This window comes from Rhinopithecus bieti, unplaced genomic scaffold (assembly GCF_001698545.2).
Source record: "Rhinopithecus bieti isolate Rb0 unplaced genomic scaffold, ASM169854v2 scaffold_52893, whole genome shotgun sequence".
In the NCBI taxonomy this organism is placed as follows: Eukaryota; Metazoa; Chordata; class Mammalia; order Primates; family Cercopithecidae; genus Rhinopithecus; species Rhinopithecus bieti.
This window is the reverse complement of record NW_016820680.1, coordinates 87,288-112,152: the sequence shown is the minus strand read 5'-3', so window position 1 is coordinate 112,152 and position 24,865 is coordinate 87,288. Positions and strand designations below refer to the sequence as shown.

Here is a 24,865-nt window from a genome sequence, read left to right as displayed (position 1 = left end):
TATGGCTGTTACGCTTTTAATGGAGGCAGATACAAAATTCATCAATGCAAAAGAATGTTTCACATACTCATTAACATAGTGATTAATGTAAATTATATTTTGACTTGTAAAATACAGTGTGTTTGGCCTCAAAAAAGAAACTACAGAGCTGCAACTCAAGATAACTGGAAAGGCTCCTTACATTGTTTTTGCCCACCACCTTTATTATAATACTCCTAAATGAGATCTGGAGAGGGAATTAAAAAAGAATACAAAGTCTTTTCAGCTGTGGTTCAAAGAACTCTAGTGAAGCTGTATGGCAATGACATTGTGGGACCATGAAGTTTCCCCAGAAGTATTTCCAATAAGAGGCAGTTAAGAAGCTTAATAGTTTCAAAGTATGGAAAGCAGCAAAGATATCTTAGAGAAAACATAAACCCACTTCTCTCCTACAGAGACATTTTAAAGCATGGACGTAACTTTAAGGAGACTGAGAAAACATCAGTAGTTTTCACAAAGCTTCAACCCCAAGGCACAAGTGTTGAAAACGGCCTGTTCACTAAAACGTCACTTTTGGAGGTACAGGTATGCTGTGCTTGCAGTGAGAGGACGACTTTATCCCTAGTTAAAAGCACCAGGTGTCAAGCTCAGCTTCCATTTACACAGGATGCACCAATAATCCCTATGATAGTGAATGTTTCAAGTACTATACTACATTTCCAACATATCTTTTGCCTATTTGCTTAAGTCGGTACTGGGGTTCTTTTAAGCCCCGTAGGTCTGTAGAATATTTTAAAAGGCTAGAACTACCTCAAAAATAGTCTTGAAATATTACTGAGTCCTTCTAAAAGAGCTCACTGGATATTTTAATAACATTCACAGAAAGACAAAATTTGCAGTAGCTGAGTTTCTTTTAAGAATAATGTAGAACTAACATGGGCTAAAATGTCAAAAATTGCCAAGATTATTAATACATATTTTGGTAATCACTACTGACCAGGTTAATTTTTTGTGCAAAATACACTATATATTAATAGAACAGAAAATCATTATTTCAGACCACTAACAGGAGAAAACCCACAGCAAAAGAAGCATCTGTAGGGCAATTAAACGTTAGGGAAGTTTACTAGCTTCAGAATACATCAATACACTTCGATTACGGAAATAATTCATTTTTAAACAAGAGTGTTTTAATGTACTTTTAGTAATGACCCAATCTAAGGAGCCTTGGAGGTTTGTGAAAAAGACGTATCCACAAAGATGCTGCTTTTCTAGTGGGGTAAATTAATACTTCTGTAAGAAGGAAGGAACTGAATCGCCTCAGCATGAATAAACAGCATTTTTCTTTTAAACAGTAACTCATAATCTGATGACTCACTTTGCTTTACTAGTTCAAAATTAGGCAGGAGAAGAACTAAGCTAACTGGTCAGACCCAAAAACACAAAGATTTGGCAAGCCGCAGTCATTCAGCTCATGATGTGTGATAATCGGCAGAAAGGCTGCTCAACTCTTGTCCATTCCTTCACATCTGTAAAGAAATGCCCACGGATAAGTTACTTCACTGAAGAATAAAAGCAAATTTTCCCTGCCTTAAAGCTCTGACTCATTTCCCAATATAGGTATACCTTGTTATATTGTATTTTTTACAAATTGAGGGTTTGTGTCATCAACTGTGCCCATTAAAGATGGTAAACTTTTCATCGATAAATGTATGTCCTGAATGCCCACCAAACAGCCTTTCCGCATTTCTCTGCCCTCTCCTCAGGCCTCCCTGGTTCCCTGAGACAGACAAGATTGAAATTAGGCCAATTATTAACCCTACAATTGCATCTAAGTGTTCAACTAAAAGGAAGAGTCCCCATCTCTCACTCTATTTAAATCAAAAGCCAGAAATGATTAAACTTAGCGAGAAAGTCATGTTGAAGGCCAAGAGAGGTTGAAAGCTGGGCAGGCCTTTTGGACCAGCCAAGCTGTGATCACGCACAAAATCAAAGTGTTTTTTTGTTGTGTTTTAGCTTCTCATTCTCTGGCTAAAAAGTTCTTGAAAAAAACGAAGTGCTACTCCAGTGAACAGATGAATGATTTAAAAAGCGAACAGCCTTATTTCTGATATGGAGAAAGTTTCAGTGGTCTTGATAGATCAAACTAGCCACAACATTCCCTTAGGCCAAAGCCTAACCCCAGAGTAAGGCCCTAATTCTCTTCAATTTTATGAAGGCTGAGAGAGGTGAGGAACCAGAAGTCATGTTTGAAGCTAGCAGTGGTTGGTTCATGAGGTTTAAGGAAAGAAGCCATCTCCATAGCAAAAATGCAGCGTGAAATGGCATGTTAACCAGAATAGCCAAGATCATAGATGAAGGTAGCTACACTCAATATTTTCAGTGTAGACAAAAACAACTTCCTATTGCAAGAAGTAGTCATCTAGAACTCATAGCTAGAGAGGTAAGTCAATGCCTGGCTTCAAAGGACAGACTGACTCTCTTGTTAGGGACTAACACAGTCAGTGACTTTGTTTTTTTTTTTCTTTTGAAGACAGAGTCTCACTCTCTCAACCAGGCAAGACTGCAGCAGAGCTATCATAGCACATTGCAGTCTTGACCTCCCAGATGCAAGATTCTCTCACCTCAGCCTCCTGAGTAGCTGGGACTATAGGCATGCTCCACCATACCCAGCTAATTTGTTAATTTTTGTACAGACAGGGTCACTGTATGTTGCCCAGGCTGGTCTTGAACTCCTGGGCTCAAGCAGTCTTCCTACCTCCGCCTCCCAAAGTGCTGGAATTGCAGGCCTGAGCCACTGCACTGGCCACTGGTGGCTAAGTTGAAGCCAGTGCTCAATTACTATTCCAAAAATCCTAGGGCCCTTAAGAATTACGCTAAATCTGGCCAGGCGCAGTGGCTCACGCCTGTAATCCCAGCACTTTGGGAGGCCGAGGCAGGTAGATCACGAGGTCAGGAGATCGAGACCATCCTGGCTAACACGTTGAAACCCCATCTCTACTAAAAAAAATACAAAAAAATTAGTAGTCCCAGCTGGACTGGATTTGAACCTGGAAAGGATTCACCATTCTGGATGCCACTAAGACCATTCATGATTCATGAGAGGAAGTCAAAACATCAACATTAACAGGAGTTTGGAGGCTGAGGCAAGAGAATGGTGTGAACCTGGGAGGCGGAGCTTGCAGTGAGCCAAGATGGAGCCACTGCACTCCAGCCTGGGCAACAGAGACTCTGTCTCAAAAATAATAATAATAATAATAATAATGCTAAATCTACTCTGCCTGTGCTCCAGAAATGGAACAAAGCTTGGATGACAGTGCACCTGTTCACAGCATGGTTTACTGAATCTTTTAAGCCCTCTGTTGAGAACTACTGCTCAGAAAAAACATTCCTTTCAAAATACTAAGCCCATTGACAGTGCACCTGGACACCCAAAAGCTCTGATGGAGATGCAGAAGGAGATTAATGTTTTCATGTTTGCTAATAAAACATCCATTCTGCAGCCTATGGATCAAAGAGTAATTTCAACTTTCAAGAATTATTTAAGAAATACATTTTTTAAGGCCCTAGCTGCATAGGTTCCTCTGACAGATCTGGGCAAAGTAGTAAACTGAAAACCTGGAAAGGATTCACCATTCTGGATGCCACTAAGACCATTCATGATTCATGAGAGGAAGTCAAAACATCAATATTAACAGGAGTTTGGAAGAAACAGATTCCCACCCTCATGGATGGCTTGGAGGAATTCAAGACTTCAGTGGAGGAAGTAACTGCAGGTGTGGTGGAAACAACAAGAGAAGTAGAATTAGAAGTGGAGCCTGAATGTGTGACCGAATTGCTGCCATCTCATGATCAAACTTAAACAGATGAGCAGCTGCTGCTTATGGATGAGCAAAGAAAGTAATTTCTTGAGATAGAATCTACTCCTGGAGAAGATGCTGTGTATTGCTGAAGTGACAACAAAGGATTTAGAATATTACATAAACTTAGTTGATAAAGAGCAACATGATTTGACTCCAATTTTGAAAGTTCTACTGTGGACAAAATGCTATCACACAGCATCACATGTTACAGAGAAGTATTTCATGAAAGGAAAAGTCAAATGATGCAGGAAACTTCATTATCTTATTTAAAGAAATTGACACAGCCATCCCAACCTTCAAGCAGCTACCATCCTAATCAGTCAGCAGCAATCAACATCAAAGCAAGACTCTCCAACAGCAAAAAGATTGTGTGAATGGCTCAGATGACCTTCAGCACTTTGTAGTAATAAAATACTTTTTAATTGAGGTATATACATTGTTTTCTTCTTAAGACATAATGTTATTACAGACGTAACAAACTACAGTGTATTATATACAACTTTTATATGCAATGGGAAACCAAAGTATTTGTGTAGCTCACTTTATTGGGATATTTGCTTTATTGCAGTGGCCTGGAACCAAACCCACCTTCGAGGTAGGTCTATAAGCTATTAGAATCCACACGGGATTTGAAAATTTCCAACGGTTACATCTTGAAAGTTCCCACTGAAGTATGCCTAGTTAGTTCATAAAGCAAATTCAATAAAACACATGAACTTTTATGAGCTCCCCCGTCCCACCCTCACTTGCCTAATATACATACTATTAAAAGATATATGGTTCAATGAGCCAAGTATGACTTCATATGTAAGACAAACATTTATTTTATAAATAGCTATAAGCTAATTTTCACGTTGGTAGCATGTACCCACCTGTAGAGGAGTTCGATATAACCACTTCTCTTTATCAACTTTAAGTTGCATACAGGCAAAGAGATCACAAACTGCAGGGAAGCTGTAATAGTCTGGGGGGAAGTTATGTTCTTCCTCTAAAGGTGAATTAAGTAATACTTCCTGCAATAAAAGAAAAAGAGTAGGTTGCTTCATGAAAACTAGGAGGCATGAGACCAACTTATCTTTCAAATAGGGTCTACAGAGAATAATTTAAATGTTGGCCATTCTCTCTAACAACCAAAAACAAAGGTGACAATTGTTATTTCTACCCCAAATATTTTCCATAAATAGCAATAAAACAGGCTAGATTCTTTTCTTTCCTGAAGGATGGGGCTTAGGCCTGGAAAATGCACAAAAAATTCATAAATCCTCCATTCCAAATTTAGTATTTAACATATTTAAGGATCTGGCCAGTTTGGAAGGTTTGGGATTATGAAATATAAAACTCTAGGCCGGGTGTGGTGGATGACGCCTGTAATCCCAACAGTTTAAGAGGCCGAGACGGGCAGATCGCTTGAGCTCAGGAGTTCAGGAGACCAACCCCGGGCCAAAACCCCATCTCTACCAAAAATACAAAAAATTAGCCAGGCATGGTGGTGCATGCCTATGGTCCCAGCTACACAGGAGGCTGTAGCGCGGGCAGGGGGATGCTGGAGCCTGGGAAGGGGAGGTTGCAATGAGCTGAGACTGCACCACTGCACTCCAGCCTGGGTGACAGAGACCCCCACCATCTCAAAATAAATGAATAAATAAATAAAACTCAAACAGTGCTATTTTGATGTTTATGCTCACCTGGGCCTTCTTTCGAAGCAGCCACTTGTCTTCTCCAGAGGGTAACTGGCTGAGGTTGCCCATCTTCTTTCCTGGCAGGACCCAGTCAGCTGTGTTAAAGGAACACCAGGAAGTGTTCATGGGGCTTTTAAACTTTTGTTTGCCATCTCTGTCTTCAGTACTAGGCACTTCCTTGGGACTTCCTTCTTTGTATGGGGTCCTGATAAGCCACTCCGACAAGGGGCTGTTCTTTATGACTTGGAAGGAATCAGCAATTCTAGAAGGAATTGCCTTTGGTGCTTTAGTTTGTTCTATTACTTCTTTTCTAGAAGGACAGAGCCACATATTCAGGGAATCTTTATGCTTCTCAGACTCAGGTTTGGGTTCCACAGGCATCCCATTTTTATCCTTTCCTTCTTTCTTCAGAAGCCATTTATACAGAGCCTCCTTCTCACAATTCTCATCACACACACACTCTGCAAAGCTTGTGCAGGGCTCATTGGCTCTGCACACTTCTTCTACCTTACACGGGTCCTGATGGTTCTGGACAAGCCAATCCTCTGTAACCATGCTGGGGGTGGACAACTGTTTCTTGGTCTCCAAGTGGTCATTCAGGCACTTCAGATTGCCCAGGTTTTCAATCTCCACACCTTTGGGCTGGTTTCCCTGACAGTTGGTACAGGAGTCAGTCTTGACAAGCCAATCATTCACATTATAGGACTGGAACAAGAGCTTAAACTTCTCACTGGTTTCACGACTTTCATTCTCAGGCTTCCGCAGCTTATGGGATTCCTGGGGTGTCACTAGCCAATCTGATAGGTCCATCTCATCTTGATCAGGAAGCTCTTGATCTCCAACCTTTTCCATTTCAGTGGAGAAAGAACTAGTAGTGGAATGGCTGTTACACTTTTGATAACTTGGTTTTTCACTCTTGAGGAGCCAGTTTTCTAAGCCCTTTAGGTTTCCCCAGACATTACTGAAGAAATTGCAGGCTCTAGGAGAAGTCTACACAAAAAGTACACAGTATTAGTTTGACAGAACAATTATGACTGCTTGGGAGATTCTGTCTGCACTTTCTTTTTTTTTTTTTTGAAACAAACTCTTGCTCTGTCACCCAGGCTGGAGTGCAGTGGCGCAATCTCAGCTCACTGCAAGTTCTGCCTCCCAGGTTCACGCCATTCTCCTGAAGTAGCTGGGACTACAGGTGCCCAACACCACGCCCGGCTAGTTCATCAAATTCTTGAGCCCCTACTGCATACCAGATGCTAAAGTGGTTTTTGTTCTGTTTTTTTATTTTTTTGAGACAGAATTTCACTCCATCACCCAGGCTGGAGTGCAGTGGGGCAATTTTGGCTCACTGCAGCCTGCACCTCCCAGGTTCAAGCAATTCTGCAACCAAAAACTTAACAATGACAGATACTACTACTGATTAGTAACTAACCCCACCTACTGCTGCGTCTACTGTAGAAACAATAAAAGCAGCAACAGACCTGACTGTTCTCCAAGGTCTGCTTTTGGGTGAGCCAGACCTGGGGGTCGGTGCTAGGTATGTAAGGAGCCTGATGACCACTGGCAGGTTTGCTTCCAAGGAGCCATTCGCTGAGAGGGACAGCTACAATACTGGATGCTGACTTCTGTTAATCATTTAACAAGGAATGTCAAATGCAGTAGAAAGTTCACCAGAAAAGGAGAAGAGCCACTCTCTAATCTTGGCTTGCCACTGACCCTGGGCAAGTCATGTGCCTTCCCAGAGCCTCAATTTTCACAATTATAAAACAAGAGACATAGTTGATCTCTAGGGCTCTTCTCAACTAAAACATCTAGAATCCTTTATTCACACTGCCATTCCTTTAGAAATAAATCATCTCTACAAATTATAAACAGGATCCCTCACAGAGAACCAGTATCAGTAAGACAGCTAATGATAATTTCCTGTGAACTGATTGATAATTACTTTGTCTGTTAGCCCCAACAAGATATCTAAATTTCTATTTGGCATTAGATCTCAAGGGAAGCATTCAATTTCATAAACTAACTCATTGCCACTGGTGCCTTTTTACAAACAGTAGTATTTTTTAATGCTATATAAAACGCAAAGGAAATATAAGCCAAGTAATGACTCAATTACCAAAAACAAAATGGTATTTTACCTGCTCTGGCATTGGGATATAGCCTCTCTTCTCCAGGAAGGGCCCAATATTTGATGAACTAGCATGAGCCATCAAGTGCTCAGGAATTTGCTATGAAATGAGATAATTTAATCATGTTATTTATGCTATGCTGCCAAAAAAGTGAAATTATAATTCCAAATTTCAAAAATGTTAAAGCATTACCATTTCATTAGAAATATTGTTAACACTAAATTCCATGACTTACAAAGTAGTTATCAAATTTGAGAATACTCTACCACATAACTATTATATAAAAAATCTTCACCAGAATTGGTTGTATTACCACTTTTAACAAGACCCAAATGTTTGGTTCTTTATTAAAAACTATTCAAGCCATAAATTTTACAAAAAAAAAAATGTATCAGAAGTATTTGGAGAGATACATGAGGTATTGCAAAAGAGTATCACTGAGTCTGTACTACATTCCAAGAACTACCAACCTAGGCAACTTAAGCAGAACATGAATATTTTTTTTTTTAGGCAGAATCTCACTCTGTCGCCCAGGTTAGAATGCAGTGGCATGATCTCAGCTCACTGCAACCTCCACCTCCCGGGTTCAAGCGATTCTCCTGCCTCAGCCTTCCAAATAGCTGGGATTACAGGCACCCAGTTAATTTTTTTTGTATTTTTAATAGAGACAGGTTTTCACCATGTTGGCCAGGCTGGTCTTGAACTTCTGACCTCAAGTGATCCGCCCTCCTCGGCCTCCCAAAGTGCTAGGATTACAGGCATGAGCCACCACGCCCAGCTGAGAACATGAAATTTTTGAAACTAATCAAATTCTCAGGAAAGTCACTACTCATAGTAATTTTTTTTAAGACCAGCTGTGATGCCACAGATATGAGAAGTGCCCAATGAAGCATATGCGATTACTCACAATGGTTTTGAGAGACCCAAATGTGGTGATGGTCTGGCGCAGAGCAGCTGTGTCAGCTTCAAAGAGCAGGACAGTTGAATCTTCAGGCTTAAGGGTCAAACTGTCCAGTCTGGGGAAAAAAAACAAATTGGCTATTTTTAAGGAATATCTGTTTCATCAACTTCACCCAAAACAAAAGTCAAATTGTGAGTAATTTTAAATGATTACACTTCTCTAAGAAACTCAACCAAAGGTAGACGGCTTATTCATGTATCAGCAAGTATAATATTAAATACATAAAGCAGAATGATCTTATCCTAGCAACATGCAAGTTAAATACAACACATGCAATGAGTTACAAAATTGACTTTCTTTTAGTATACCAAAGTTAAAGAGTCAAAAGTTAAAATAAGCAAAAAGGGTTATTACCTCTCCAGGCACACAGAGACTTGATTGGCTAGATCTTTGTTTTGGGTACACTCCAGTTGATGAGTAAGACAATTGAATTGGCCCAATAACTAAAAGAAAAATGAAACCATCTAGCCACAGTGATACCAAAAGCACCAGATATACTCAAGTTACCAAACAGAACTTGAGATTAAACTTTTATCTGATCTATATTAACACTGCATTACAAGGAAGATACTCTCTGGCAACCAGAAGCCATGCTCAAACCAATTTTAGCCATGCAGTCACCTTACCCAGTAGAGCTGCTGAGCCTGCTGTTGAAGTGTCTCCTCTTTAAGCTGATAAATAAGGTCCACCTGTTCATACAGCCACACCTCACGGCTTCTAAGACATTCCAGGTGACGGCTTATGCAACTGTGAATCTGAGCTTTGACCTAAGAAATACATACATGTTAGCTTCCTAGTGTTATAATCCCAAAGAACGATGTTTCCCGCAGAATAGTGAGGTTCTTAAACTTTTTTGGGGCGGGGGAGGGCTTGGGGGGGATCACAAATCCTTTTTAATATCCAACGACATCTATGAAGTATCTCCCCAGAAAAAATGCGTATTTTCAAGATTTTGCCTATAATTTCACGGTTTAGTGTTCCAAAGCCCACCCAAGGACCCACTAAAGCCCTATGGACCCCAATTTAAGAATCCCAGCCATAAAGGCATACCTAAACTCTAAAATCCTCCTGCAATACCCATCCTTCTAAGAGGATTAGGTTTAATTTGGGTGTCCTAATCAAGAGAAAATACAAGAATGTACCAGGAAATGCTGATCCCCCTCAGTTTTCCACATAATTTAAAAACCTATGGTTTTACAAGTTTATCAGCAGAATAAAGACAGAGTATTACTTAATAGCTAGCCCACAGAATGAGCAGTCCATTTACAGCAGAACAATTTAGTAAAGAGATGTGCCACCATATGTCAATAGCTAGAAGACCATTAGGGTAGACAATTTAAATAAAATTATAAACTAATGTTTCTGGAAGCATAAACAGTGATTCAAACAGGGCTAAATATAAAATCCCAAGGGAAAAGTCAAAACAGTCCATAAATTATCCATGACAATACACATAAGAAACTATATTTTAAAACACATTTTTTTTTTTCTGTTTAATAAAGTTGTGTTTCAAAGTCACAACACACACAACAACAAAATACTACTGGAACAACAGATTTCACTCTGGCTTGCCCTAACAGATAGTCATTTACAGAACAATGCCATTAACCAGTTAAAAGATGACGGGAGGATGCTCAAGTGCATCCTTCATGCAATCAAGAGGACGCAGCTGAGAGGATACTGCTCACTCATTTCGTATTTTACTGGTTACAGTGCCTGAGGAATCACACAGAGGAGTAATCAAAAATGCATGCTGAATAAAATTTTCTAGAATGGCACAGGGTCTTCCTGACTCTTCTAGCACCTGCCTTATTTCCCCTTGGGATGAAAGGCACCAGTGTATCAGGCAACTGACTTGGGACCAAGTAGACCACGCAAGGCATGGGGTGAAATTTTTTGCTGGCACAGAGAAACCAAGTCCTTGGCCATGCTCTAACCAGCCCTATGCCAAGAGTCCAGACAAGAGAAGAGAAAAGCACATGTCACACCTCTCGCAAGTTATCTTTAATTTGCTGTTCAGCCCGGAGAACTCCACCAATAGCAAGCTCCAAGTCCCTCCGTGCATCACTACACCTCAAAAGGGGTTCTCTATTACTGGAGCTGCCACTCTGGTCTTGGAAGGTATTCATTCTCCTCACTGCTCCTTTAAAAGAAAAAAATATATATAAATAGCACCATAATTACAACCAAAAACCACCTTTCAATCATCCCTCAAATGATCATTCCAGCCAACTCCCATTACTAACTACTTAGATTACTTTCCAACACTGGAGTTAGCACATAAGATACTCTTAATAAATATTGTCTCCTCCCTTCCCTCTACCACTGTTCCTGCCATAAAACTCTATAATCTACTTTAGTAACACTTTACATGTGAATAGCTATTTCTGGAAAAATACACTAATTGTCCTGAATCAACAGAGCATACAGTGTCCTGAAAAGTTAAAAGCCAATATTAGAATATAATTTTCTATTTATAACACACATATAGTCATATGAGGTATGTGTTCCACTTTGTAGATTTAGAGATGAAGACTAAAAGGTACAGAAGGATCTTTGATTACTTTGAAAATAAGCTGCAAACAATCAAGTTTAGAATACTGTTTAGAAGATAGAATTTTTATTTTCCCCTTTTAAGGTAGAACTTTTTTTTTTATTTAGGAAGAACTTAAGAATGACTTCACAGCTAGGAAGCTCTCAAAAATATAACACAGGGCCGGGCGCGGTGGCTCACACCTGTAATTCTAGCACTTTGGGAGGCCAAGGTGGGTGGATCACTTGATCCCACAAGTTCTGGACCAGCCAGGGCAAAATAGCAAGACCTCATCTCTACAAAATACAAAAATTAGCCACATGTGGTGGTGTGCACCTATAGTCCCAGCTACTTGGCAGGCTGAGGTGGGAAGATCACCTGAGCCCAGGAGGTCGCAGCTACAGTGAGCCATGATCACACCACTGCACTCCAGCCTGGGTAAGAGGGTGAAACTCTGTCTCAAAACAACAAAAAAGAATATAACAGATATAGAGATACATGTTTTTTATATAGAGAATATATGTAATATATAATATATAAAACAATGTGCATTATATATAACAGATTATATGTGACAAAATGATTTCATATGATTCTCATATAAAGGAGAAACAGAAATTCGTAAATACAGAGTTTTCTAAAAAGCTCAGGTTTAGGAGCGATAGGAAACAGAAACGGGAAGAACAGCATTAATGATACAATGAGACTGCAACACAAGAATGTCAGTAAAGCCATGAAGTAAAACTTGACAAAAGCTACTGGAAGAACAATGACATGATTTTTAAACACTGAGAAAATGACAGCAGTGATTACTAGAGCTCAGAATAGGTTCACTAAGCCCTGTGATACCAGTTATTTCCTTTTGGATTGTTTTACTAAACCAGCAAGTAAAGGTAATGCTGTAGACACCAAGGGATGACAGAAGACTTGTGGCAAGACTATATATCACTGTGGACAAAGTGAATATCAGCTAAAGAGAAGCACAATTAAACTGAATAAGAAGATTATTTTTTACAAAATACTCAAAGGATGACAGACTAAGGCCAGTGTGTAAAGTTTTTAGAGGCACATCCCTGTTTTTTCTAATTACTTGTATGAAAACATAGAAGACAAACATTAAAGCTGGAGGTAACATGGGGCTGTGACAGAAGCAGATCCCAAAACAATCTCTACACAGCTGTTCAATCTTACAAAACAAAATGTAAGTTTTTCACTTTAATCAAGGAGGGCAAGGAAAAGAATAGTTTCCACCCTTTTTAAAGGGTGGAAATCTTTAACTGAAAGTAAATTCTCTATGAATTCGCAGTGTGCTGGGTCTGTGGGAAAAAATAACTTACATACTATTTGACTACATTTACCAAAAGTATAGTGTTTGTCACAGGATTAACATGTTCCATGTTTATTAGACTAAATTCAAAACTTATTTCTGAGTAACACGCTTTAGAAGAGGACACTCAGAAAAGGGAAAGAGGCCTCAAAACCATGAAAAACTTCTCCAGGAAGGAAGGCTGTTTAGCCTAGATAAGAGACGTCTCCAGGAGGACATGATTACCATTCTCAAGTACGTGGAGACCTGTCAACTAGAAGAATTAAATTTGTTTGGAACAGACACAAGGGGGTAAAAAGGGTTAATAGGAGGCATGTTAGGCAATATATCAAATAACTTCCTAACTGTCCTGAAAGCAATGACTTTCTCGGAGAAGCCAGCTTTGGGGTGAAAAGTGGCCTACCCAGGGCAGTCTTCCAAGTGGCGGACTGCCCATTTGAGACAAAGGAACTTTGCCAGGCCTTGACTGCATCTTTAAGACTAAGTTTAGGGCCAGAGGCCTAGCTGAAAGCTGGATAGAGACAAAAGTGGTGAGTTCCTCCCTCAGAAATAATGTATTCTGAGAGAAGTAGGAAGAGTAGCAAAACAAAATTTCTGTCCACTATCTCAGCAAAACACTCTGTATTCAGGAACTAGAGTTTCTACAAGAAACTGAACAATGCAGGAAATTTTTAAACTTCCCCTTGCTGATTTTGTTTCATCAGTCTCTTTTCTACAATCATCTCTTAAAAGAAAGGGTTGCCTTAATTGGATTTCACAGAAATCCCTGTGGAAATTTTTCCAACCCTGGACACACCAACAGTGGTTACCTTGCATCCTCCTTTTGCATGCCATAAGCTGCCTGTGTTAGGCAGAAGCGTTAGTGTGCACTTGGAACTCACTGCAGGGACTATGAAAAACACCTGCATCACACGGGTGAAATGCTGACTCCGATTTGGAGAGCTGGAGTGTGACGGGCTGCTTCACTTTGCACTTAGGTCAGTCATGCAAGACATGTTTAGCAGTCTTTCAAATGTGTTACCCAGCCTTCTTCACCTGTGCCAAATTTCCCACTCTTAGATCCTCACCATTTGTGTGGAATGCCACAATGCCTAGCACAGTGTAAAATTTGATCAGTAAAATTGTTGCTTCACAATGTCAAAATTCCAGAATTCCGGAACATACAGGAGACAAACTCAAACACATACAGTGCTGACTGTACTACTAGATTCCTAAAGCAAGTACTCTCAATTCAATCACAAGTATTAATATTACACAATAAGAGTAGAATATAGCAAGAGTTCACACACTGGACTTTCCCCTTATCAGCTATAGACAGAATGTAGGATGAGATTTAAAAGTTACAAAACTGATTTTTCCACACACAGTTATCACATTTTTTCAAATTAAAAGGAGTGTTATCCTTCAAAAGTCATCTTGAGAACTCATTTGTCAGCCACGAAGTAAACTTGTTTCATTTCTTTATGGTAAGTCCCAGGATGCTTGCCCCTTTGTTGCCTTTGGCTCTCTCTGTCCCTCCTCCTCCCTGTGGCGCAGTTAGAGCACTGTCAGCTTTCAGAGCCCAGATACCAAGAAAGGAGCTGTGCAAACGCTTGCCCTTTTGCACTGTGATGAAGAGGAAACCTTCAGAGCTGAAATGAAGAGCCCCAACCATGGATGAATTCAAATCACAATGAGTTGAAGCCTAAGCCAGCTGTACGAAATGTTATATCCAAAGAGACTGGTATGAGGTAACTAGCTCGCATGGCCATTTTCAACAGTTATTCACCATTTGTTTCAGGTTCAAGAGCCAGAGTGGCAAGCATGACCATCAAGAGATCACTCTGGAGTCTGACAAACAAACTTTCTGTCCACTATCTCAGCAAAACACTCTGTATTCAGGAACTAGAGTTTCTACAAGAAACTGAACAATTCAGGAAATTTTTAAACATAACCTCTCTGGGCCTCAATTTCCTCAGGAAAATGGGAGACAAGGATGGTAGCTACAGAGGGGCTGCAGTAAGGTTAAAGTGAGACATTATTTGTATACCAGCACTTAGCCTAGCGCCTGCATACCATAAGCCCTCCACATTACAGTGGTTATTGTTATCAGGTTTAGCTGACAGGCTGTGAATAGGATCTGACAGAATCCTTTAGCCATTTATCAGGGCTATGACCTTGCACCATTTGCCCTTGTGGAACCTAACTTCCTAATTCATACGTGAGGAATACAGACTCACAGACTTAGGGGGAAGGAGATGGTGATTACTTAATAAATATTAGATTTCCATCGAGTCCTTCACTATACAGCATAGCAAAAGGCAATATTTTATTTACTCCAAAAACTCAATAGTCTAAATCCTCTAATACATACCAAGTATGGATACTTTTGACTGTTTTCTTACCTGTAAGAAGATTGGACCAAATCAGCTCTGATCCTAATATTCAAATCAAAAAAAGATTACTAAAATGTCTTTTATCTTCACCATTATAATCCAAAATATTGCCTTACCATCTTCAAAACAGGACTGCCTTAAATGTTCATGTTTCAGACAACATTAAAAGTTTAAGTGCTTTCTAAAACTTCCCTGCCTCTAGGATCCCTGTCCTAAATTTGGGGGTGGAGGAAGTAAAGGAGGAGGAGAGAAACATACATACCCTTCTAACGAATAACAAAACCTGGAGTTTCCTCAATGAGGAATTCCTTAAACTATATATGCCATGCTTACACAATGCTTTGCACAAATCTATTTGTAAAGTCTGAAGATCATGGGACCAGAATTGAGCAACTCAACTAACCACAAATGAAGCTAAGTCATTACTGTATGGCTTAACCATAAAATTTCCAAAGAGCTATAACTCTTGTGACCCACACAAACTACTATTTAAAGCTGAAAAATAGCTCCTCACAAGCCTCTTTAAAAAAATAAAAAATAAAGCTGAAAAAATCTTGGCCATCTCTTTAATATAACACTCTTATTCTATAGATGAAGCCACAAAAAGCCCAGATAGTTTAAATGACCCATCTGAAGGGCCACAGCCAGACAGGGTAAGATTTGGGTTCAGAACACAGTTCCCAAGGTCTAGTTCTGGGTTCTCTCTCCCAGATGAACTTGTTCTTCCTTTAGTGTATTATCACCCATAAAGTATTTTTATTTGCCAACACTAGAGATTAAAATTAACATAACTTCCATTAAGATTTTCGGTCAATTTTCATAGTCCTCAGTAAATTATAACCACAATTGTTCAGAATCTTCTGCCTTGGATAACACAAACAAAAATAAACAGTACTGGTCGGGTGTTCACACCTGTCATCCCAACACTTTGGGAGGCTGAGGTGGGCGAATCACCTGAGGTCGGGAGTTCGAGACCAGCCTGAATAAACAAGGAGAAAGCCTGTCTCTACTAAAAATACAAAATTAGCCGGACATGGTGGTGCATGCCTGTAATTCCAGCTAATCAGGAGGCTGAGACAGGAGAATCACTTGAACCAGGGAGGCAGAGGTTGCGGTGGGCCGAAGTCGCAGCCATTGCACTCCAGCCTGGGCAACAGGAGCGAAACTCTGTCTCAAAAAAAAAAAAACAAATAAATCAACAGTACTCTTGTATGTCATGATAAGCTCAGAAAAACCAAAATACTGCCAAATACCAATGCAAATGGTTTTGATTCAACGTCTGTATCACAGCCACTCCAGGCTTCATTTGTCTGTAAGAATGAAAGCTCAGACTAGATCATCTCTAACCTCACCTTCCGGCTCTCACATTCTCTACCCCCTTGCCACCTGCCCCTCTCCCTCCAAAGACCTCTACTTTTTACTTATTTGCCTGGCATCCTAGTCATTGCTAAAAGGCCAAGCGCAGCATCTATCCACAGGATACCTATGTGTTCTATGAATACCACACTCGAAATACTAACTGAACAATTTGGTTCTTTGATGAGACAACCTGCATTAGACCATCTGTAAAGCTTTTAGTTTAAAAAAATTATAAATTAAAAAATAATTTGCAATTTTACCTTGGGACTTTTTTCACTTCACACGTTCTTTCTTCCCTCTTTTTTAAAAAGGTTGTTTTTTATACAACTCATTAACTCAAGGATTATATACATGTTACCCTAGCCCCAGCCCACTTTAAATTCCTTATCAAGACAAGCAGTTTCTGAAATCCAGAACCTGGTTCTCTGTAATCTTTTTAAAACCACACAAACAAACGTTAATATCGCAACAGATTTAAAATAAGGTAATAATAAATTCACTATTGAACATTTTAAGATTTAACACTTCAGAGTTTACTAGGCTCAGATTGTCCACCTTTACACAAGTAAACCAGAGCAATAAATAACAGCACATCAATTTTCTAAACTAGTAACTGAAAACCGACCGCAAGGCGTTTCTAATTCGAAAGCAACATTGACTCATGCGGCTTTGTAGATTTCCCAAAAGCCCTTTCCAAACGGCCTCAGGGGCCCCTCACCCTCACCCTCGCCCTCGCCCTCGCCCTAGCCCCGGTCGCCGTTTTGCACGCATGCGCGCAGTCAGCCGCCGGGTCCTGGCTCCCGCCCGGCGCCAGCCCTGCAAGGCTACCGGCGGCCTCAAGGGCTCCCGCTTACGGCCCCTGGGCTGCCAGACATACCTCACAGGCCAGGTCACCGACGCGCCAGCTGCCCGGCAAACGACACGCTGCTTTACCGCTGACCCGAGTGCGGAAGGTCCCCGAGCCCGGGACGCGCCCCGCCAGCGCGTCACACAGCGGCCACCAGCGAACTGGAGCGCTCAAGCCGGGGCCGGGGAGGAGCAGAAAACTCCGCCCACTGTTGCCCTGCTCCCCACCAGTCCCCGCTGGCGCACGCGGTCCCCGCGCAGCTCCCTCGCCGCTGGGCCTCTCCGCTAGACGCCTGCTGCCCCCGCCCGGCTTGTCAGGGTAAGGCCAGCTAGAGGGACCTAGGATGGCACCTGGGGCTCCTCTCCAGCCTCTCCTTTCCCCGACTTGCTCCACCCCATAATGGGCCCAACTCAATGAGAATTACATGAACCATAACGAATTATATGAACTAAAATGTTTAGGACAGTGCCTGGCATATAGCACTACCTACCTGTGACTATCATGCTTATGGTACTTCTAGCTTTCCCTTTTCTCCGAGATAATCCTCATAGCCTGCATAGGCAATCAGGCCAAAAGATGAAATCTAGACAACGTTGTAACTCTATTACTTTTTAGTCGATTTTTTGAATGTAAAATATTTGCTCTTTTCTATGAATATAAAGCTATTTTTGTTAATAGAGTAAAGCAAAATCGCATGAGAAACACCAAAGGGGAACACTAAAGAACCATTACCCTAAATTAAGTATCCCTTAGATTTCAGATGAACAGAGTGGAAATGCCTGCTTTGTCTGTGATGCATACAGTTTCTGGGACCCCAATCCAGGCATTCATTATCAAAAATAAGAAAATTTCTCCCTAATTCCAAATGCCTTCATTGGATAATACATTTCATAAAGACACAAAAAAACTAGACATACTTCTGAATGACTAAAGTTAAAATTTTATGGTCCTTTGTACTAATTTACATCAATGGCAACAAAGAAGGAATTCTTAAGTCTATTAAAATATAACTGATGTCAGGAACTTTCATCTACCTCTGAAAAACGGCTGGTCACAATGTAAATACAAAGAAACTTTGTTGGCCATCACCTACTTAACCGATGGTCTCTGTTCCCTCTCTAAAGGATCCTGACCAATGCCCCAGCACAGTAAAGTCTTCAGCTACTGTATATTTTCACTGAGTTTCACAGCTATATTCATTTGTGTTTCTCCTCAAGCCAGCTGTAGCCGTTACTATCATGATGTGATTTATTGAATGTTACATAAACATAAAAAGACTAAGGAGAAAGAAAATCATAAAAATCTAAAATTCTGCACTCAGACCACTTTACACATAGATTTTACTCCCTTATGCTTCAGTATTTGACCTTGTGTCTTTATAAAATGTTTAGGTTCTAAAGGGGAAAAATGCATAATGTATTTTACCTCTCTTCTGCTTCAAGAATTTCTATGCTGTCTCAAAACAACCACCATCCATCCCAAGTAGATCATCTCATCTAAAGCAGCATAGCTCTCCTATGGCTCCCCATTTGCCTACAGGATAAAGCCCAAATTTCTTTTAAAAGCAATAAGGCTCTGAGTTAGGGTTCTCCAGAGAGATGGACCATTATATAGACAGACATAGATATAGACATAAAGATACATACAGACATAGATATGAGAGGGGATTTATTAGAGGATCTGGCTCATGTGATTAGGAGGCTGAGACGTCCCACGACAGGCTGTCTGCAAGCTGGAGACCCTGGGATGCCAGTACCATGGCTCAGTCCAAGTGCAAAGGCCGCAGAACCAGGAAAGCAGATGGTGTAAATCTCAGTCTGAAGCCAAAGGCCTGAGAACCCAAGGGACCACTGACACAAGTCCTGAAGCCCAAAGCCTGGGGAGCCTGGAGTTCTATTGTCCAAAGACAGGACAGGAGGAATGTATCCCAGCTCCAGCAGACAGATCTGCCTTTTCATTGTTTTTGTTTTCTCTGGCCCCAGCAGATTGGATGGTGCCCACACACACTGAGGTGGATTTCCCCCCACCTAATCCACTCTGATTCATACCCTAATATCCTCTGGAAACAGATACACCTCAAAATAACATTTCACCAGGTTTCTAGTTTCCTTAATCCAGTCAAGTTGACACCTAAAATTAACCATCACAGCTCTCTATTTCCTAGCCTCACTGTGGCTCTCCTGCTGTCTCCCAGAACAGCTCCCACACCCTAATCTACTGGACAGCTGTTCTATGCATAGGATAGTTTGGTTTATCTTGGCAGCTTGGCTATGCCAGCTCTCTCTGCCAGCAATGCCAGTCTCTCCTCTTCTCCCTACCTGTCTGCTTTTCAAGTCACCATCACTAACTACAAAGTCTTTCCTGACACAGCACCTCATTCCTCAATAGTTTTGGCCAGTAGACTTGGCTGCTCCCTCCTGCATGACCACTGTAATCTGTATGGGTTTCCGGCAGGACGCCTGTAACACGTTACCCTATTGTTACATGCCTGCCTCCTTAGCCTGAGGGCTCCATGAGAGAAGAAACCATGTCTTATTTATTTAATAGCTTTGTACATCCTAATACTGAGCAGACAGCCTGGTAGCGGTACCTTGGCATTACCAACCGTTCACATTCTATGTGTGCCACTGAATCGACATAAAGAGAAGAATGTACCTGGCATTGTACAATGCTTTGCCCTAAATTCAACAGAGGCCTAAGACATTTTGGACAAACGGATGAATATATGATAAATTAATGTTTAGGTTCAGACTTGCCACAGTAAGTATGGTATAGTTCTGCTTTAAACATAGATAATCAACTTGATGTCCCACTAAGGCCTGTATTAACGCAGGAAGGTTTTTTCAGAGAAAGAAAATGTTTCTAGCACAACTATTACTTTTGGGATTTTTTCAAACAAGACAAGGCTGGCAAGGGTGTTGCCACTGAAAGTATGATCCCAGAATAAGTGCTGAGATAGTATCTTTCCTGCTAAGCTCAGCTTCATGGATTCACACAAACAGCAGCAAGACTGTGGTTTAAAGGGGACACATTTACTGTATTTTACAGCCAACTCTGGATTTTTTCTTCAGAGTTGGCAGTACCACAGAAATTCTAACTGAATTTCAAGTTGAATATTGGAGGGACGATATTCAACTTGAAACTTCTTGCCATAATATAGTGAAGGATAGGAAAACATGTTACTTACCTATTATCACAGTAATAATGCCATTTTATCCTGATTTTATATGGCAAACATTTTGTGGTTCTCCCTATAGAAGCCAACAAGTGATAAAATATTAGTATTTTCCCTCCTCTAAAGCCTGGAGGACTAGCAATAATGCCAAAATAAAGCTCAAAACACACCTGAGATTATCTTCTTTTGAAAGCTGTAATTGTCTCAGTATTAAGCCTTCTCACCCATGACCAAACTGACAACAAAACCTTTTAACTTATTTTGTGAGCTACTCACTACTTCACTGAACCAAACTGCCATATTTGTAGAGCGCTTAGGTAATGCTGCATAAGAGGCATATTAAGCCCCAAAGGTGTCCCCAAACACACTGCTAACCCCAAAGAAGAACATCTTGATTAATTAAGTCAAGCAAAATTAGGGATGACAACTTGGGATAAGAATGACTAAGAGTGTACAGTCATTCATATCAGAAGTTAAGCACTGCAATGTTATGATTTAACAATCAAAGAAGATAAGCTAAGAAGGACAATATGGCAGCTCCTCTAACTGACATACATGGAGATAGTATAATGCCTACTAGCTAGAGCAACAGTGGTCAACTGGACCCCCATTCCAGCCTAGACCGCCATATCGTTCATGTGCATTCTATGTTGAAGCAATGTGTCCAGACATAATTACATGAAAACAAAGTCAAAATGAAAACCTTGGATGAAAATTTTAAAAGGACTAAAAAATAGCAAGTAGCAAGAAGAGTAATAAAAAATGTCATGGCCTTCTTTTTTTTTTTTTTTTTTGAGACAGAGTCTCGCTCTGTCGCCCAGGCTGAAGTGCAGTGGCCGGATCTCAGCTCACTGCAAGCTCCGCCTCCCGGGTTTAGGCCATTCTCCTGCCTCAGCCTCCCGAGTAGCTGGGACTACAGGCACCCGCCACCTCACCCGGCTGGTTTTTTTTTTGTATTTTTTTAGTAGAGATGGGGTTTCACCGTATTAGCCAGGATGGTATCGATTTCCTGACCTTGTGATCCGCCCTTCTCGGCCTCCCAAAGTGCTGGGATTACAGGCTTGAGCCACCGCGCCCGGCCTAATGTCATGGCCTTCTACAGTTCTTCCATGAAACTGAACTTACCCCAATGCATACATATTGGTTGGGTGGTCTGTTATAGACACCTTAGGCTTGCCTTTGCAACCTAACCAGTATGTGAACAGAGGCAGTGAATTCACTGCTGATTTCAGTAATGCTTGAGAAAGTGCTCTCTGAACCAGCAGCACATTCCACTGTATATCCTGAAGAGTGACAAATCTTCATTTTCTGAGGCTAGGTATACTTTGTGGAAAGATCTGATGACTAGTATATGTAAAGCACTTAAAATAGTGCCTGATGCACATAAGAGCTATGTAAGTATTAGCTATTTTTATTACTTTTTGTCAAAGAACAGGATATAACAAAGAAAGACATAAAGTTCATCAATTTCATTACCATCATCTCTCTCCAGGACTCCTGCAGAAACCTCATGACTGCTACCTACTCTTCCCCTCTACCGCTACTCTTCTCCTCCTGCTGCTCCTTTAGCATAACAAGGATGCTTCTGCCTCAGGGCCCTTGCACTTTCCTCCAAGTATCAAGCCCAGGCCTTAACTTCCTTCAGGTGTCTGCTCAGAGGTCATCTTCTCAGTGAGGCCATTCCTCACCATCTTTTATTTTTAAAAGTCTTGCCTCCACTCCCCCTTAATATGCTTTATCACTCTCCATAGTACTAACCACAATCTGGCACGTAGCAACCATTTATTTTCTGATCTCCCTTCAGAAAACATACTAGAAGGTAAGTTCCACATGGTGGGGACTTTGTCTTTTTGTTCACTGTTGTATAGTAGGTGCTCAATAATTAATTACTGAGTAAATGAATTCAGTAAGTATTTACATCTAGTCTACTATGTGCCATGCCTTTTTTTTTAAACTCATTATCTGTTAGCACTCACAAACCGTTAAAGTGGCTATTATCATCACCATTAATTAAAAAAAAAAAAAAAAACAGACTTGACAAGGTTAAATATATTACCTACAGTCATAAACTTCCAAGTAGAAGAGCCAAGATTTAATCCCAGATCTGAGTCCAAAGTCCCTAACCATACCGGGTATGTTGAAGGAATCATTAAGTATTAAGGTATTATGTATTCATCCAACAACTATTTATGGAGTACCTAAACTGCCACTACTGTGATAGTCCCTGAGTTCTCAATGGTGAACCTGCCACCTAGAGGTGAACTCATGTCACAGATTCGCCAACAAAGCAGAAAATACTAATTCTTTGAAATAAGAGACAGAGTTCAAAGTCCATCAGCAGCAGCAATGACTGGCTCTGAATGCTAACACTATATGAGGGAAAGTATTATAAAACACTAACTTAGGGACTCTCAAACCGGGGGAGGGATATGTGTCAGGATATCCTATGGAGTTTTATGAACCCCCTACACGGGCTCCTGAGATTCTGGCACAGCTATGCTGATTTAATAAAAACAGGGGTCAGGGGTATCATGTAGTTCTAAAATATCTTCTCCCCCTTTGAGAAGGACGTCTTCCTTTCCTTCAATAGCTCAACGTGTTTTTTCTATTTCCGAAATGCCTGTTTGCACAAAGGTAATAATGTGATTGTAGAGATTTATTTAGAAAAAAGTATCACAAAACTTTCAAAGAGTAGGATTTTCCTCAGAGACCCAAGGACAAAGGCTCCCTGGAAGGGAGGGAAGGAGAAAGTGAAAGGAATGTTATTGTGCTGGACTTTACATATATTATCTCATTTACTTATCTGAACAAAACTGCAAGCTAGCAAATCTTCAAATGAGAAAACCAAGTAAATTGCCTAAGCCACAGGGCAGCAAATGAATCTCCCTCCATTGCATCATTAGGGTAAGTCTTTCTCAAACGGTCTCATGTACTTTAAAGTTTGGAAATGTCACACTAGGACCTCGGTACAGAAATGAGCCAACTATGACTTCCTGTGCCATCCTCATTCCAATAACTAACTCAACAGTCTCTGTAAACTTAGTTCCAAATTACCAAGTGCGTGGTGGAAAGCTAAGTCCATCCAAAAGGCAGTTACTATGGCGATCCCGACCCTGATTAGATAGACACAAAAAGGCACAGTTAAAAGGAAAAAAGCTCTGCCCGTGGGGTCAGATAAATTCTAGTACACTGACTTCTGTCATTCTACTTCTGCCACTCTTGATGGCATCATTCCATATTAAATCCCGTGCCACGTAAGCTTATGATTATTGTTGTTCCCAACACAAGAATTTAGTTAGGAGTGTGTCCATTTTTTTCATTGCTATCCTCAACATCCTGAACATAACAGGCACCAAATAAATGATTGTTGGTGGATGAACCACTGAATGAGCAAGCCTCACTCTTCTCATCTGTAAAACAGAGATAATCAAGCTACTTTTCGGGATTATTGGGAGAACTAAATGTAACGGTATGTGTTTAGCACACAGAGGGCCAAAAAAAAACCCCAGTATCTTACTTGTATTTCCACCTGACAAGCTAGAAACGGATTGTGTTCTGGGCTCGTTCGGCAAAACAGACCTTGCCACGCCCCAGATCCAGGCAAGAGGCGAGAGAAATAGGAAACTTGGAGCTGTCACACCTAAAGCCAGGGGAAGGCCGGCGGGGAGCAGGAGGTTTCCGGGCCGGACATGAGGAGGGTCGGGGAGGAAAAGACAGGCCCGGGGCCCGGCGTGTAGCGGGAAGGGGAGAAGGCAGGCCCGGGCCCGGCATGTGGAAGGAAGGGGAGAAGGCAGGCCGGGACCGGCGGGCAGGCAGGAAGAGGTGCCTGGGCCTGGCGTGTGGAAGGAAGAGAAGGAGAAGGCAGGCCGGGCCCGGTGTCGATCAGGTCGGGAAGGGGACGGACAAGCCCAGGCCCAGGGGGCCAGCGGTCATCCAGCCTCCACCCGGCCCACGGCGTTCTTACCAGGTCCGAGTGCCTCTCTGGGCGATCCGAGGAGACCTTGGGTGGACTGAGACACGGCCCCACACTAACCTAGGGCCCAAAGGCAGAGTTCTCGCGACAACACAATCTTCCTCGCACGCCTCTTGCCAGACGTCTGAAAGTCTCGCGAGATCTCCCCTCGGGTCAGCAGAAGCCCTTGACTGCCCTCTAGAAGGCGCAGAGCGCAGGCGCACACTTTCTCCCAGCCCTTGAACAACGTCCCTTAGTCCCTCGTGAATAAATCGAAATTAAATGAAGCAAATTTTTTTTAAGGCAAGTTTTGTGCCGAGGACCATTCTAAGTGATTCAAATGCCCTCACAAGGTAGATATTATTTAACTTGAACGTTCAGATGCAAAAATGAATATCATAAGACACAAAAGGCCATATGTTGTATGATTCCACCTTTGCCACATTTGTTTTTCTAAAGTAAATAGGCCGGGCGCGGTGGCTCATGCCTGTAATCCCAGCACGTTGGGAACCGGAGGCGGGCGAATCACGAGGTCGGAAGATGGAGACCATCCTGACTAACACGGTGAAACTCCTTCTCTACTAAAAACACAAAAAAATTAGCCGGGCGCGGTGGCGCGCGCGTTTAGTCCCTGCTACTCAGGAGGCTGAGGCAGAATTGCTTGAACCCGGGAGGCGGAGATTGCAGTG

At 41.4% G+C, this 24,865-nt stretch overlaps 1 protein-coding gene across 6 annotated transcripts; it reads right to left on the bottom strand.

The window, feature by feature from the left end:
* Positions 1-24,376, bottom strand: NCOA4 (nuclear receptor coactivator 4). 6 transcript variants are annotated; one of them, XM_017859829.1, is made up of 11 exons: positions 24,189-24,313; positions 20,237-20,300; positions 10,597-10,751; positions 9,235-9,375; positions 8,963-9,051; positions 8,555-8,663; positions 7,657-7,746; positions 6,997-7,140; positions 5,528-6,511; positions 4,715-4,855; positions 1-1,508 (listed from the first exon to the last, which is right to left on the bottom strand). In XM_017859829.1, the coding sequence occupies exons 3-11, from the start codon at positions 10,735-10,737 to the stop codon at positions 1,503-1,505; spliced, it is 1,845 nt and encodes a 614-aa protein (XP_017715318.1). In that variant the 5' UTR covers positions 10,738-10,751; positions 20,237-20,300; positions 24,189-24,313; the 3' UTR covers positions 1-1,502. The 6 variants fall into 6 exon arrangements, with proteins under 6 accessions (XP_017715318.1, XP_017715316.1, XP_017715317.1 ...); XM_017859827.1 differs by lacking the exon at positions 20,237-20,300 and having other exon boundaries at positions 24,189-24,376; XM_017859828.1 differs by lacking the exons at positions 20,237-20,300; positions 24,189-24,313 and adding an exon at positions 17,080-17,239.
* Between the last annotated feature and the right edge of the window lie 489 nt (positions 24,377-24,865).

Excerpts from the sequence above, each read along its gene's own strand:
- NCOA4 (XM_017859826.1), bottom strand. The coding sequence starts at position 13,302 with ATGGCATGCAAAAGGAGGATGCAAG. Across the intron at positions 10,752-13,277 it reads ATGCAAAAGGAGGATGCAAG|GAGCAGTGAGGAGAATGAAT; the intron begins GTAACCACTGTT and ends TTTCTTTTAAAG. Across the intron at positions 6,512-6,996 it reads AGACCTTGGAGAACAGTCAG|ACTTCTCCTAGAGCCTGCAA; the intron begins GTCTGTTGCTGC and ends CTTTTTGTGTAG.